Source organism: Magnolia sinica, chromosome 9, assembly GCF_029962835.1.
Source record: "Magnolia sinica isolate HGM2019 chromosome 9, MsV1, whole genome shotgun sequence".
NCBI classification, from domain to species: Eukaryota; Viridiplantae; Streptophyta; class Magnoliopsida; order Magnoliales; family Magnoliaceae; genus Magnolia; species Magnolia sinica.
Window position 1 is genome coordinate 12,677,130 of NC_080581.1, and position 15,400 is coordinate 12,692,529.

Here is a 15,400-nt window from a genome sequence, read left to right on the forward strand (position 1 = left end):
ATTGTTCCATCATAAAAATGAGATGCCCTAAAAATCAGGTTCATCCAATTAGTAAGTGGGGTACACCATAGAAAACTATAAAACAACACTTAATAACTCCACATTCATCCGTAGCATCCAATTTTTATGGCTGGATTGTCCTGATTTTGGGGGCATTTATTTTTTATGGTGGCACAATATTACTAAATATATGGTAAAATTACCGTAGTGGCTCCCACGTGCAAATTAGTTGGACATTTTATTAGTTGTGTGTGAGCATTTCTCTTTAATTAAAATTAAAAGTCAATATTTAATTTTGAGATTTTTTTTTAAAATTTCCGAATGGCACAAATTAGTTGGACGTATGACTAGTTGTGTTAGCATTTCTCTTTAATTAAAATTATAAGTCAATATTTAATTTTGAGAATTTATTTTATTTTATTTTATTTTCGAACGGCAGTTTGACTAATAATATCCGGAAAATCAGATTGATTAGACAATCAGATGTCTAAAGTCAGCCGTTTGGGATCCTATTTTCGGTATAATTTTGGCTGTGTAATCTATCCATGGTGGGGTCCCATTAGTTTTTTGCTTTTTATATACGTACCCATGCCAGAGTGGGATTTCACCGTAACGAATACTCAAACTCATGACCTCATTTTAAAATTCTTGTGAGTCTACCACGGCCCAATCTCATGACATCGTGTTAAAAGTCTTGTGGGTCCCATTAGTTGGGCGGTTCTGATCTGAGGTAAATGCCAGGCGCACGGTAAAGAAACTTCCCAGTCCTCGTAGATAAGGTTCCGACCGTTCATCCCGAGGTCCCTACCACATAACCCATGCCGATTGTACTAGGACAAACCATCAGAGGACCCTTGAATCTTGCTCGTTGAATTTGGGCCCTTGCTTTTTAATTTTAGTGTCAATCTGTAGGTGGCTGGTGGGATGGTTATGATAGCCCAGCTCCTGAGAAGTTTCACCAATGGATGCTGACGCCAACCAGATGAACGGTCCCGATTAATCCAGTCATGCCAAATGTACGACATCCATAGATGTTAAAAAATTTCCTGTCTCAAAGTCCTACTCATGAACTTTAATTTCTACACGGCACATATGGCACTTTTAACACACGTACGGAAGTTGCTACGGGACATGTGTCAGGCATGTAAAGACTCAGATAGCTTGTTTGGTGGGCCCCATCATGAGATAAGTCTAATTTGATTGATTCTAATCTGGGCTGTTATCATCTTTCGACCCTCCTGGTTTTTGGGTAATGGCCCATTCATACCGGAGCATGAGAGATGAGCTGTTTAGATCTTGTGCACTTCAGCCACGTGTCTACATGTGAGATATACATATGCCGTGTACCTGTACACGATACGGTAGAGCAGCACACGTGGCAGGGTGATTCTACTGCTAATTTAAATCATAGCTTCTTTTATGTTTTTCAACGTACGGCACCTTTAATGGATCAGATTGACTAATTGATATGATTTTAGGACAAAAACCACCCATGGCCAGCCCAACGTAGATTAGGTAGTGAGGCCCTCACCACCCCTCGCGGTGTAGTTACGTGGCAAGAATTGATTGGTGGGCCACATGCTATTAGATAGGAGCGGATTATGTGAGACCGCGGCCTCACCCAAGACGGTGTGGACATTACCTTGGGCCCACCTTGACATGTTTACTGTACATATGTTTTTCTGGATCATTTTAGGGCATTATTCCAAAAATGAAGCAGATCCAATTATCAGGTAGACTATACTATGAGAAACTTAATGGCTACAAAAGTTTTGGATCAAACTAATATCTGTATTTTTTTCATCATCATCTAAGTTTATGTGACCTTATCAAGATTGGATGGCAGATAAACATTGCTTAGATGTTAAAGGGCGTCTTAAGAAGTTTTTAATGGTATAAGGTGTTCAGCGAGAGTAGATTAGATGAGACCCTGACCTCACCCATGAAGGTGAGGCGCTTAGGGTGGGGTTACTGTGGGTCCCACCTTAATGTATGTACTATATATCCACACTGTCCATCTATTTTTCCAGATCATTATCCAAAAAGTGAAGTAGATCCAATTATCAGGTGGACCATACTATAAGACTACTGTTAAAAGCTTCTTAGGGCACACCTTAATATGATCATAGTTTTTATTTACCATCCAATTTATTGATAAGGTCACATAAACTGAGAAGATGAAGGGAAAAAACAAATATCAGCTTGATCCAAAACTTTTGTAGCCCATTAATCATCAATCACTACTGTTTCTTATGGTATGGTCCACTTGATAATTAAATCTGCTTCATTTTTAGAATAATGCCCTAAAATAATATGGAAAAACGGATGGACGGCGTAAATACATACATTAAGGTGGGCCCCACTGTAACCCCACAGTAAGGGTCCGCACCATCTTGGGTGAGATGGGGTCTCACCTAATCGGCTCTCAGTGTTCAATACTACTGTTTCTGAGTATGGTTCACTTGATAATTGGATCATGCCCTAAAATGATATGGGAAAATGGATGGACGAGTACAAAATACACACATCAAGGTTGGCCCCATGGTAATTAAGGGGCGCCCCATCTTGGGTGGCTCTCACTTTATCCTCACCATACCACCACCAAATCCAGGCATATGGTCAGAGGACAGAGATTAGATAGCAAGGCTCTCACCACCCTTAGCTATGGTGCGGTGATGTGGTGAATTTTGATTGGTGAGGTATTTTACAGCGTCTGAAAATAAAAGGTCCCAGACTCATTTCTAACAACATGATAGCCTTCTCAGTCAATTCTGAGCGTGGTAAGGGCTTCACTACCTAATCGTCGTCCATGGTGGGATCATGAATGGAGTAAGGGCTTCACTACCCAATCGCCATCCATGGTGAGATCAGATTCTCACGAATGGCTTTACCATATTCCAGGTCTTCAACCCTATCTTATCATATCCTACACATGTAGCACTCCATGACTAGCTTCCCACTCTCACCTCTGCAAGCAGTCACATGTCACAAATTAGGTTTAGATATATAATGCATACGGATTGCGAATCTACTGCATTCATGAACTCAAGTTGGTTGATCATTTGTCACATTCTTCACTAAAACACTTGACCATTTAAAATCAGCTGTCTGTATTTTAGATGCATGTTTGGCTTATATAATTGGATGATGTTTGGATCAAATTTGATTGTTTGTGCAGCATGTACATGTTGGGCATGCCGAAACCTAATATAGAGAGATCAAATTTCATATGGATTAAGTGGGTAGAGTGATGCCACCATTAAAAACTTCCAAAGGCCACAAGTTTTCGTTCATACTGACATACGTGTTTTCCCTTCTTTCATGTCTGCGTTGGCTTATTAACCAATTGAATCTCAAATAAACATCGTGATAGACCTTAAGGAAGGTTACTGGAGTAGGTGCAACTCTCTGTTTTTGGTGGTGGAGTCTACTCTAGATTTGGATCTAGCTTATTCTTTGGCTTATGTCATAAAATGATCTTTTCAAATAAATGGACAGTACAGATAGAAAACATATATCATTGTGAGGCCCATGGAACTTGGCGATGTCACTTCAGTGGTGAGTCTCGTTGCTGAAGTGATGTCACCACTTTCTATAGGCTCCACCATGCATGGTGCATGTGTTGAATCTACATCATCCATGCATTTGGAGAGACCATTGTAGGGAACGAAGCAAAAGAATGAGGCAGATATAAAGTTCAAGTGGAACCACCAACCAAAAAACGTGGGGGAAGTGGCGCCCACTGTTGAAACCTTCTTAGGGATCTAAAATACGTTATGTTTATTTGAGATCCAACTATTTATAAGTTAACACATACATGAAATAACGGAAAACATCGCAAATTTCTGTAGCGTAAATTTCTTTTTTATTTTTTATTTCATGATAGGCATTCAATCCCCACTATTTTTATGTGGTGGGTCTACTTGAGCTTTGGATATGCCTTATTCTGTCTCCTAGTACTCTGAAATGATCTCTCGAAATGGATGGATAGCATAGATATAACACATACATTATGGTGGGGCACACATAATGTAGTGACGTCACTTTATTTGCGAGTCGGACAGCGACTCCCAATCCCGTGCCGAGCTGTCGTGTCTTCCCATCGAACCCAGCATGCCAATGGCCTTAAACAACCATAACTATCACTTATCACGGAAATAATCTTCTAATAATAAATGTTAATTGCACTGGTGGAGTACATTCTGAAAGTACACTCACCTCACACGTGGAAACCAGTAACAAGTACACAAGATCGGATCCGCTTAACAGGCGAATATATATATATATATATATATATATATATATATATATATATATATATATCAAGTGGGCCAGACATGCAGATGAAGAATTTTAATTCTCTGATCAATTTATCTTAACCGTTCGTTTATTTTGTACCGGTGTCAACCACATGAGTTTCAGATAGGCTTGGTTTTCTATATAAACCACAGCCACTGCTGGTATTGTCTGACGAACGGATTTGATCTTCTACACGTGTGACTCGTTTTCACGTGCTGGAAAGTGCACTCGAAGGAGAGTTATTAGCAGTTCTCTATCCTAATTAGGCACTCCCACTAACTGAGTAGCTGACAAAAGTAGGCATGCTGACACGGAAGCCACCAACAACACAAAAATACATTTTCACGTTAAATAACGGTGCTGACGTGGCAACGGCAACTTCACACGTGCCTAACAGCGAACGGTCGGATTCTCGCCCGCCTTCTCTCTTAATGGTCAAACATCAGGCGCCAAACGTTCATGTCAACGGCAGTTAGGCAGCTCTCGTATACACACCAAACTACCGTGTATCGTCTCTCTCCCTCTCTCCCTCCTTCCTCTCTTCTTAAAAATGAGGTGGTGTAGCTCTTATTATCTACTCCCCATCTTCATCTTCTTCTTCACCATCTCGGTCTCTCTTGCAGACTGCAGAATGGCTATCTTCGGCTCCGTTCGATACCCCAACTTACTACATTTGATTATTGTTATTAACCTTTTTTTCATTCTCATTATCGGCTCATCAGAACATGAAAAGCTTTCCATATCAACTGATCGTGCCTCATTGCTCTCATTCATATCCCAGATCGTTGTCGACCCAGATAACGCGCTCCAAGATTGGAATTCTTCAAGATTGCATGTGTGCAATTGGACTGGTGTAACATGTAGCCATGTGAAGGAGCGTGTCACACAGCTCGATCTCAGCAAGAGGTCGCTCCACGGCACAATTTCTCCAGCTCTAGGGAATTTGTCATTCTTGGTCATTCTTGATCTGTCTGGCAACTTCTTTCGAGGTCGAATTCCTGTGGAGATTGGAGCTCTCTCCCACCTCAGCCAGCTTAGTTTCGAGTCGAATCTCCTCGAAGGGGAAACACCAGCTGAATTGGGTTTTCTTTGTCGGTTGGTTTATCTTGATTTGGGTAGCAATCGACTTGTAGGTCGGATTCCTGCTACTCTCTTTCACAATACCTCTTCATTGCAATATATAGATCTTTCGAATAATTCTCTCACCGGCAAAATCCCATTGAGTAATCAATGCAAGCTAACTGAGTTGAGGTTTCTTCTACTGTGGTCCAATCATTTGGTGGGTCCAATCCCACCATCTCTTTCTAACTCCACCAAGCTTGAATGGATTGATTTGGGTTCTAATTCTCTAAGCGGGGAATTGCCGGCCGCGATTTTCGACAAATTGCCATGTTTGCAGTTCCTTTACTTGTCTTACAACAACTTGGCAAGCCATGATGGGAACACTAACCTTAGACCTTTCTTCGCCTCTCTTTTGAATTGCTCTCGTTTCCAAGAACTTGAATTGGTGGGAAATAATCTCGGCGGAGAGATTCCTTCCATTGTTGGGGATCTTTCTACTAGTCTTCTACAACTTCAACTTGGAGAGAATCGCATCTACGGTTCAATTCCTCCGAGCATTTCAACTCTTGTTAATCTCACCCTCTTGAACTTGTCGAGCAATCTATTGAACGGATCAATTCCGCTCGAAGTGGGCCACATGGGGAAGCTAGAGAGGGTCTTTTTATCTAATAACTCTCTCTATGGAGAAATTCCATCCACATTGGGTGAAATTCCTCATTTGGGTCTTCTAGATTTATCAAAAAACAGGCTCTCAGGATTGATTCCGGATGCCTTGTCGAATCTTTCTCAGCTAAGAAGGCTCTTGCTATATGAAAACCATTTCTCAGGAACGATACCACCAAGTTTAGGCAAGTGTATAAACTTGGAGATTTTGGATCTTTCTCACAACAGACTAACAGGTATGATTCCTAGAGAAGTTGCAAGATTGAGGAGCTTGACATTGTATTTGAATCTTTCTAGCAACTTCTTACAAGGGCCTTTGCCGTTAGAGCTAAGTAAGATGGACATGGTATTAGCCATTGATCTATCTTCAAATAATCTGTCCGGCAGAATCCCACCCCAACTAGGAAGCTGCATCGCGCTTGAGTATCTTAACCTTTCTAGGAATCTATTACAAGGGCCTCTTCCAATTTCAATTGGCAACTTGCCTTATCTCCAAGTTCTTGATTTATCTTCAAACAGGTTGAAGGGAGAGATACCGGCATCTCTACAAGCGTCTACATCACTTAAGCAACTCAATTGCTCTTTCAATAACTTCTCAGGATTTGTATGGAACGAGGGAGCATTCGCATCACTGGCATTGGATTCATTCTTGGGAAATTCAGGCCTATGCGGGTCATTTTCCGGCATGTCATCTTGTCACAAGAAACGGCACCACCGGTTCATAATCCTGTCGATTCTTCTTACTTCTTTGGGCACCCCTTGTTTTGTACTATGCATTTTTGGGTATCTTCTAGTACTCAAATTGAAAACAAGACAGTCATTTGCAGCCTTTCATGAGGCTGTATCAGATGATGAAGAACAGCAAACAAAAGAACACATGTACCCAAGGATCTCTTATCGACAGCTCTCAGAGGCCACTGGCGGATTCAACGGCTCGAGCTTAATCGGGTCGGGCAGGTTTGGGCATGTTTACAAGGGAATTCTCCATGACGAAACAAAAATTGCAGTGAAAGTAATGGATTCAGAGTGTGGTGGAGATATCTTGGGGAGCTTCAAGAGAGAGTGCCAGGTGCTAAAAAGGACTAGACACAGGAACCTGATAAAGATCATAACAGCTTGCAGCCGGCCAGATTTTAAGGCGCTGATTCTTCCATTAATGTCGAACGGGAGCCTAGAAAGTCATCTATACCCCAATCATGGGGCGGGCCGCAGTTTGAGCTTGATTCAACTGGTGAACATTTGTAGAGACATAGCTGAAGGGATGGCATACTTGCACCACCATTCTCCTGTTAGGGTTATACATTGTGACCTGAAGCCAAGCAATGTTCTTCTAGACGATGATATGACGGCTTTGGTAACGGATTTCGGGATTGCAAAGCTGGTGATTGAGGGTGGGGGCACAAGCAATGCCGTCTTTGATTCATCTTCCTTCAGTTCAACGGCCGGATTGTTATGTGGGTCCATCGGTTACATCGCTCCAGGTATGTATATTTCTCTTGCTATATATGTTTGTAGTTCTTAGCTTCTTGCCATGAATCAAGAGAGTTGCCCATCTATCATGTGTTTCTGAACGGGATAGACATGGCTACATGATCGGATGATCCAAGTGGTCCACGCATGTTCGGATTATCCAATTGGTCCATCTAATGGATGGGATTGATTGGATAATCGCGCCAACTGATGATACGAACCTCAAGTTGGAAGTGTAATATTTCAATGGACCACTTTGAACAGTAAAAATATCATGGACTAAGACGATGGGGGACTGTGCTTTAGATCAATGACCCATCCATGATGTGGCCTGCCAGATGGACGGTTTAGATCACTGGGCGTTGCTGCTTGGGCAACACAGAGCTCATCTTATCATGTCCATGAAAGCTTCCTTGTTCTCAAGTCTGCAACAACATGCAAAACAGTCAAAATGACTGTTTTACCCTTTGTGTTCATCAGGTAGTGGATGGAAAACCCAGTTCCGAAAAAGAAAAAAAAACGACACTTAGGGGCATTATGGTCATTTAGAATATTATAGTTCTATAATAAGGACAGATGCACCGTACATACCCTACTTTTATGGTGCTTTTTCGACGTAAGAAAGCATGATTAAGGCCATGTTTAGTGCTAATGGGCTGGCAAACAAAGGTGCACTACGCACCATGCGTATTTTAGCACCAATCTTCTCATTCTTACCTAACGAAACGTTGGTGGCTTGCATGAATGCAGAGTATGGAATGGGAAAGCATGCATCAACAAAGGGAGACGTTTACAGCTTTGGAGTTCTTCTCTTAGAAGTCATCACCGGAAAGCGGCCAACGGATGTCATTTTTCAGTCAGGTTCGAGCATGCATGCATGGGTTAAGAGCCACTACCCTCACAAGCTTGACTCTATCATCGAACAGGCATTGCAGCAGGCCGCGCCATCGGACGGCACGTGTGATTCTCGCAAGGTGTGGCGGGAAGTGATCATGGAGTTGATTGAGCTGGGTCTTATTTGTACGCAGCGATCTCCGTCGGCGCGGCCCACCATGATCGATGTGGCCCATGAGATGGGCCAGTTGAAAGAATATCTGGGTAGAGATGTGACCTTTGAAGGTCCATGGAGTGAAGGTTCTTCTGGCTGATGGGAATGTGAATGGGAATGAGAAGGAAAGAAAAGGGTTGTTTAATATCTGGTGGAGGGATTATCTTATTCTTTATGTGATTTGTGGGTGTTTTAATCTATGGAAGGATCCTTATCAATTCATGAAGTGATGGTAATCAGTGAAGAGTTTTTATTTTTTTAATGTGCTTTTAAAGTCATTTGAGCATGGTATGGTGCTATCACTAGATAGTCTTTTATTTTTAAATGTGTTTTATATTCCTGTAGACATGAGTTCTATGGTGCTATCACTAGATAGTCTTTTATTTTTAAATGTGTTTTATATTCCTGTAGACATGAGTTCTAATAAAGGTGCTCTCTCTCTCTCTCTCTCTCTCTCTCTCTCAGTCACTCACTCACACACACACGCACACACACACACAACGTGGGAAGTGCATGTTGTATTTGTGCGATGTAGGAGATTCCAATCCAATCCGGAATTCAGGAGATTTGGCTAATTTTTCAATGCATAAAACATCACACATGTACGTGTTAGACCCAAATCTTCAACAATAGCGGGTACATCACTTGAGCTTTGTGTGGCCCGCTGTAACACGTATGCGAAATCCACTCCATCCATCAGGTTTGTCCCTCCATTTTATATATATGAAGTGAAAATAAGTCCGATCCACATCTTCGATGGGCCACACCAGAGGAAACAATTGGGAGGAACACCAAGCATAGTTAGTGTGTGGGGCTACCATTGTGTTCATATTTCATGCAATACATTCAGGTGAACCTCAACTGGATGAAGGGACCTCCATTGAAAAAAAAAAAAAAAAACTCAGGCAGGCCACAGCGCTTGAACAGATAAGTATTATGGGTGAGTTTACATTGTTCTCCAAGGTTTGGCCCACTTGACTTTGTGTCGAATGATTTTTTTAGATGTACGGCGAAAATGAGGTTTTTCACATGATGGACGGAGTGGATGTCACAACACAGAGGTGGGACTACAAAGCGAAAGTGTTCTACTCACTGCCAACAAGGTGAAGTTGGTGGCCTTCATTCACCCACACGCTACGGAAACGAAGAAGAGATGTTCTGGATCAGGGATGCTCAGCGGACGTCTGCATATTTTAAATGTCTTGTACATGAAATCAGGCCCATCTATTCCTTACGTAGGAGACACGAAAAGTCTCTTTACCCTTCATTTAGGGAGCGTTAGGATAATAAATTTCTTTAATACATGAGCTATTTGAATATATTTGATTGTATTAAATACATTATTAAAAATTAAAAATAAAAAAGAAAATAAAAGAATGAGATCAAAGACTTATAGAGTTAAGTCAAGGCATGACATGAGTCGCTTGACTTGAAATCAAATTTGCTTTCCTTGGACAACGTCCCAATTATAGCTATAGCATAGCAATCCACATACAGGATACAACGACTATTATCTAGTCCAATCAATATACTCACTATACGCGAGCTCAAACCACTTGTAGTTTAACCCGAAAGTATTGATTTAACTGAGTGATGAACTCGACAACTGAAACTCATAAAACAAAAAAGAAATAGAGAAAATTTTTCAAAGGAGAGTGTGTGTATATATATATATATATATATATTCGTATTTTTGAAAACGGAATGAAAGTCCTTTTATAAACTCAAAAGTAGTGTATTAAGCACTGTAACACCCCGAATTGGATACTCACTATTAAGCATTGTAACACCCCGAAAGTCTCCTGCGGGACGGTGCGCAGGAGACCACCACTCTCTCTCTCTCTCTCTCTCTCTCTCTCTCTCTCTCTCTCTCTATATATATATATATATATATATATATATATATATATATATAAAACTAACTTTGACTCTACCAAAATTTTACAAGGTCCATGGTGGTGGACTCGCTGGTACCGATAAAGAACCGTACAAATAAGATTGATTAATCATATAAAACCAATGAATCCAACCGATCACTTAAACATCGAGTTTAGCTCCATGATTTGTTCACATAGGGCCCAAATCTAACCAACTTGCTATCGACTAATCAAACAACCGTAACTAAATTAGAAATCTACCCAAACCTAAGCCAGCTATGAGTCGGACCTTAATTAATAAAATAAATAAACCTGGTTAATCTTTTAGCTTAAACCGACAGTTTAGAGTGATCATGACCGAATCACCATTTTCGCTAATTTTGAATAAGTCATACTATGAACTTAGTTAATCCATACCTCAACAACTACACCCAAGAAATCTCTCTACCCAATTTATTTAAGAAATGCCCCGATTACCCAAACAAGCTCTAGACCGCTCGTTAGTGTACCACTGGTTCATAAATTATAGAGTAATATCCATCTCACTGGGCTTGTGGTCCATCGCGGGCAATGGACTCAAACAACTCCTGAAAACGGACAATCTACGCTATCCAACCAGCGCTTGTAAAACGCAATTCTCTCAAGTAATAACTTGAAATTTGAATTTTTAAAACAATTAGCCCCGCCACTTAGGACGATAAACTATGACGTTCTAACCATTAGATTTCATACAAACTTGCACTGTAGGTCAAAGATATTTCTCTACACTCGTCAGCTAAACACTACAAGAAACAGTGTTTTTAACGATGAAATTTTTACTGACGAAAAAAATTTCGTCACTAAAAGATCTTTTAGCGACGAAATTCTTTTTCGTCGGAAATAAATTTTTTACCAACGAAAACTTTCGTCGCTAAAAGTAATTTTCCCGCTATTTTGAAAATTTTCCAGCTAAGAGTTTTACCAACGAATATTTTCGTCGCTAAAAAGCAGAGATCTACTTTTAGCGACGAAAATTTTTGTCGCCAAAAGTGTTGTGTATTTAAGTCACAAAATTTTCGCCCTCACTTTTACCGATGAAACAAAACCGTCGGCAATAATATTTTTCGCCAGAAGTGTTGTATTTTTAACTTCCATAATTTTGCCCAAAGAGTTTTACTGACAAATATTTTCGTCGCGCAGAGATCTACTTTTAGCGACGAAAATTTTCGTTGTCAATAGTGCTGTGTATTTAAGACAATTTTCGCCCTGACTTTTACCGACGAACCAAAACCATCGGCAGTAATATTTTTAGCGACGAAAATGTTTGTCGCCAAAAGTGTTGTATTTTTAACTTCCATTAATTTGCGCAAAGAATTTTACTGACGAATATTTTCGTTGCTAAAAAGCAGGGATCTACTTTTAGCGACGCAAATTTTCGTCGCCAAAAGTGGTGTATTTAATTTTCGCCATGACTTATATCGACGAACCAAAACTGTCGGCAATAATATTTTTAGCGACGAAAACATTCGTCGCCAAAAGTGTTGTATTTTTTATTTTCAGGCTGAATTTACCGATGAACCAAAACTGTCGGCAATAATATTAATAGCGGCGAAAATTATCATCGCGAAAAGTGTTTTATCTTCAAAGTTTTTCCCGTTGCCTTAAAATTTTCGCGTTGAGTTTTACTGACGAATCAAAACCGTCGGCAATAATATTTTTTGCGACGAAAACTTGTCGCCAAAAGTGTTGTATTTTTATCTTACGAAATTTTCCCGCTGCCTTGAAAATTTTCACGTCGAGTTTTACGGACGAACCAAAACCGTCGGCAACAATATTTTTAGTGACAAAGTTTCGTCGCAAAGTGTTGTATCTTTCACTTAAAATTTTTCCTGCTGCCTTAAAATTTTCGCGCTGAGTTTTACCAACGAACCAAAACCGTCGGCAATAATATTTTTAGCGACGAAAACTTTCGTCGCCGAAAGTGTTTTATTTTTTACTAAGAAAATTTTGCCTAAAACGTTTTACCGATGAATATTTTTGTCGCTAAAAAACAGCGATATAATTTTAGCGACAAGCATGTTCATCGCCAAAAGTGTTGTTTATTCAACCCATAGTTTTCACCATAACTTTTACCGACGAACCAAAACTGTCGACAATAATATTTTTAGGGATGAAAACATTCGTCGTCAAAAGTTTGTACTTAGAAAATTTTCCCGGTGGCTTGAAAATTTTCGCCATGACTTTTACCGACGAACCGAAACCATCGGCAATAATATTATTAGCGACGAATATTTTTGTTGCCAGAAGTGTTGTATTTTTAACTTACAAAATTTTGCACAGTTTTACCGACGACTATTAGCCACATCCACTAATTGAACCTTTAATTGTTTTTAGACAATCTAATCAGTTTACATTGAAGAGTAAATAACTTTAGATGTTTAAATCAAATTTCTCTGAAATTGTTGATCAATCTTGTATGCTTAATATCTTTCTCATATGTAGCCTGATTGAGGTGAGTAACTAGTCAAATTGAGAGTATTGATCACTAAAATAGACTGAATGGACCTGACATGTAAAATGGGCCAAATATTTTGGTCAAAATTGTGTCCCGACTTACTGACCTCGTGAGAACCTAAGAATTGATGTTAATAAGTTTTGTGGGCCCCACCATGATGTGTGTCGAACATCAACACCATGGATTTGATGTGTCCCCTTTAGGTTATGAGATATCTCAAAAATCATCTGTATACAAAACTCAAGTGGGCCATATCATCTAAAACTATGTGAAGACATCCTAAAAAATATAAAAGCACTTGGTGGGGCCCACATGAGTTTTGGATGCGGTTGAAACTTGGTCTGATCCCTCATCCAAGTGGGACACACATAATGAGTGGGTTGGATATGTGAATCACATTTAGGAAGACCCAATATATGATTATGATCAATGTTTTAAGGAAACCCTTCTCTACTATATTTAGGTGAATTACTCGTTACCCTTATCAGAGTAAACTCTGTGGGGGTCCACCGTTATTTATTTATTTTATCCACTCTATTCATCCATGTTTACAGATAATTTGAGGTCTAAAGAACAAAAAGGAAGCATATCCAAAGCTCAAGTGGACCACACCACAGGAAATAGTGTGATTGAACCTCTACCATTTAAAATTTCTTGGAGGCCATAGAAGTTTTGGATCAAGCTGATGTTTGTGTTTTCTATTCATTCATATATTTTTAATATCACGAACAACCTTTAACCATTTTTGGACAGTTTGATCAGTCCAGATTGAAGAGTAAATAACTTCAGATGTTTAAAACAAAATTCACTCAAATTGTTGATCAATCTTCTTTGCCCACTATCTTGCTCATATGTAGTATGATCGAGGCGAGTAACTAGTCAAATTGAGGGTAATGATCAGTAAAATAGAGTGAATGGACCAGACATGTAAAATGGTCCAAATATTCTGGTCAAAATTGTGACCCAACTTATTGACACCCTGAGAACCTAAGAATTAATGTTAGTAAGTTTTGTGGGGTCCATCATGATGTGTGTCGAATATCAACACCGTGCATTTGATGTCTCTCCTTTAGCTTATGAGATATCTCAATCATCTGTATACAAAACTCAAGTGGGCCATACCATTTAAAACTATGTGAAGACATCTAAAAAAATATAAATAGTACAATATTGGATGTCATACCATTTTGAGGCCATAAAAGTTTTGGATCAAGCTGATTTTTGTTTTTTCACTTCATCTAGCCTTGTATGACCTAATCAATATATTGGATGTCAAATAAACAGTACATTGAGCCTTAGGAGGATTTTAATGATAGATATCCACTTACTATGTTTTCATGTGGTGTGGCGCACCTGAGATTTCTGTGGTGGGGTCCACTACAGATTTTTATCTGCCTCACTCTTTGGCTCATGACTTAAAATGATATCTCAAAATGGATGGACGATGTGGATATAACAAATACATCATAGTGGGCCTCACAAAACTTGGTGTCGTCATGCGTCCGAGAGGGAAACGGATTGGCTACTCCCCCTGACACCAGACTTGTGGCTGGTGGTCAGTGCTCTATGGGTTCCACCATGATGTATGTGTTTCATCCATGCCATTCATACATTTTTCCATATGATTTTATGGTATGAGCCCAAAAATAAGGTAGATCCAAATCTCAAGTGGACCACATCACAATAAACAGTGTTAATTGAACACCAACCATTAAAAACTTCTCGGGGCCACAAAAGTTTTGGATCAAGTTGATATTTTTTTCCCCTACATCTAGGTCTGTATGACCTAATCAATAGTTTGGATGTCAAATAAACATTACAGTGGGTCGTACGAGGTTTTTAACGGTGGATTTCAATCACTAATGTTTTCATGTCGTGTGGTCCACCTGAGACTTAGATTTGGCTCCTTTTTTTGTCCAAGCCCTAAAATGATCTTGATAAATGGATGGACGGCATGGATAAGACACATACATCATGGTGGGGATCACAGAGCCCCGACCGTTGGCTACCTGGCTAATGGCAACGTCAATAGCCCTAAAATCCCTAAAATGATCTCTCTCTCTCTCTCTCTCTCTCCCTGTTCCGTCAAAACCCTCTCTCGTTCCCTCCCTCCCTCTTCCTCTCCCTTTCTCGTTTCCTCGCTCTCTAGGTTTGCGGGTGATGATTCCGACAGAGAAGAGGCAGTGACAGAGGTTGAATTAGGGGCAGCTATTCTATTTGATTCCTCTCGTTCTCTCTCTCTCGACCCTTCGCTCTCTATTTCTCCCTCTCCCTCTCCCTAGGGTTTTCTCATTTTAGCACGTTGCTTGAATTAGGGGCAGCCATTCTAGTTGATTCCTCAGCTGGGAGGTGGTAGCAATGGTAATAGTAGAATGCTGCCTTTTGGGCCGTTGATTCGAAAGCGGAAAGTTGATAGATTTGGGGGTTTTTGAATTTAGGGGATTTCAAATTTGGAGGTTTTGGATTTAGGGGTTTCCGGAGTTGGGG

At 40.1% G+C, this 15,400-nt stretch overlaps 1 protein-coding gene across 1 annotated transcript; it reads left to right on the top strand.

The window, feature by feature from the left end:
- The first annotated feature begins 4,892 nt into the window (after nt 1-4,892).
- On the top strand, nt 4,893-8,890 carry LOC131256138 (putative leucine-rich repeat receptor-like serine/threonine-protein kinase At2g24130). Its single transcript, XM_058257186.1, has 2 exons — nt 4,893-7,505; nt 8,245-8,890. The coding sequence occupies exons 1-2, from the start codon at nt 4,931-4,933 to the stop codon at nt 8,640-8,642; spliced, it is 2,973 nt and encodes a 990-aa protein (XP_058113169.1). The 5' UTR covers nt 4,893-4,930; the 3' UTR covers nt 8,643-8,890.
- The last annotated feature ends 6,510 nt before the right edge of the window (nt 8,891-15,400 follow it).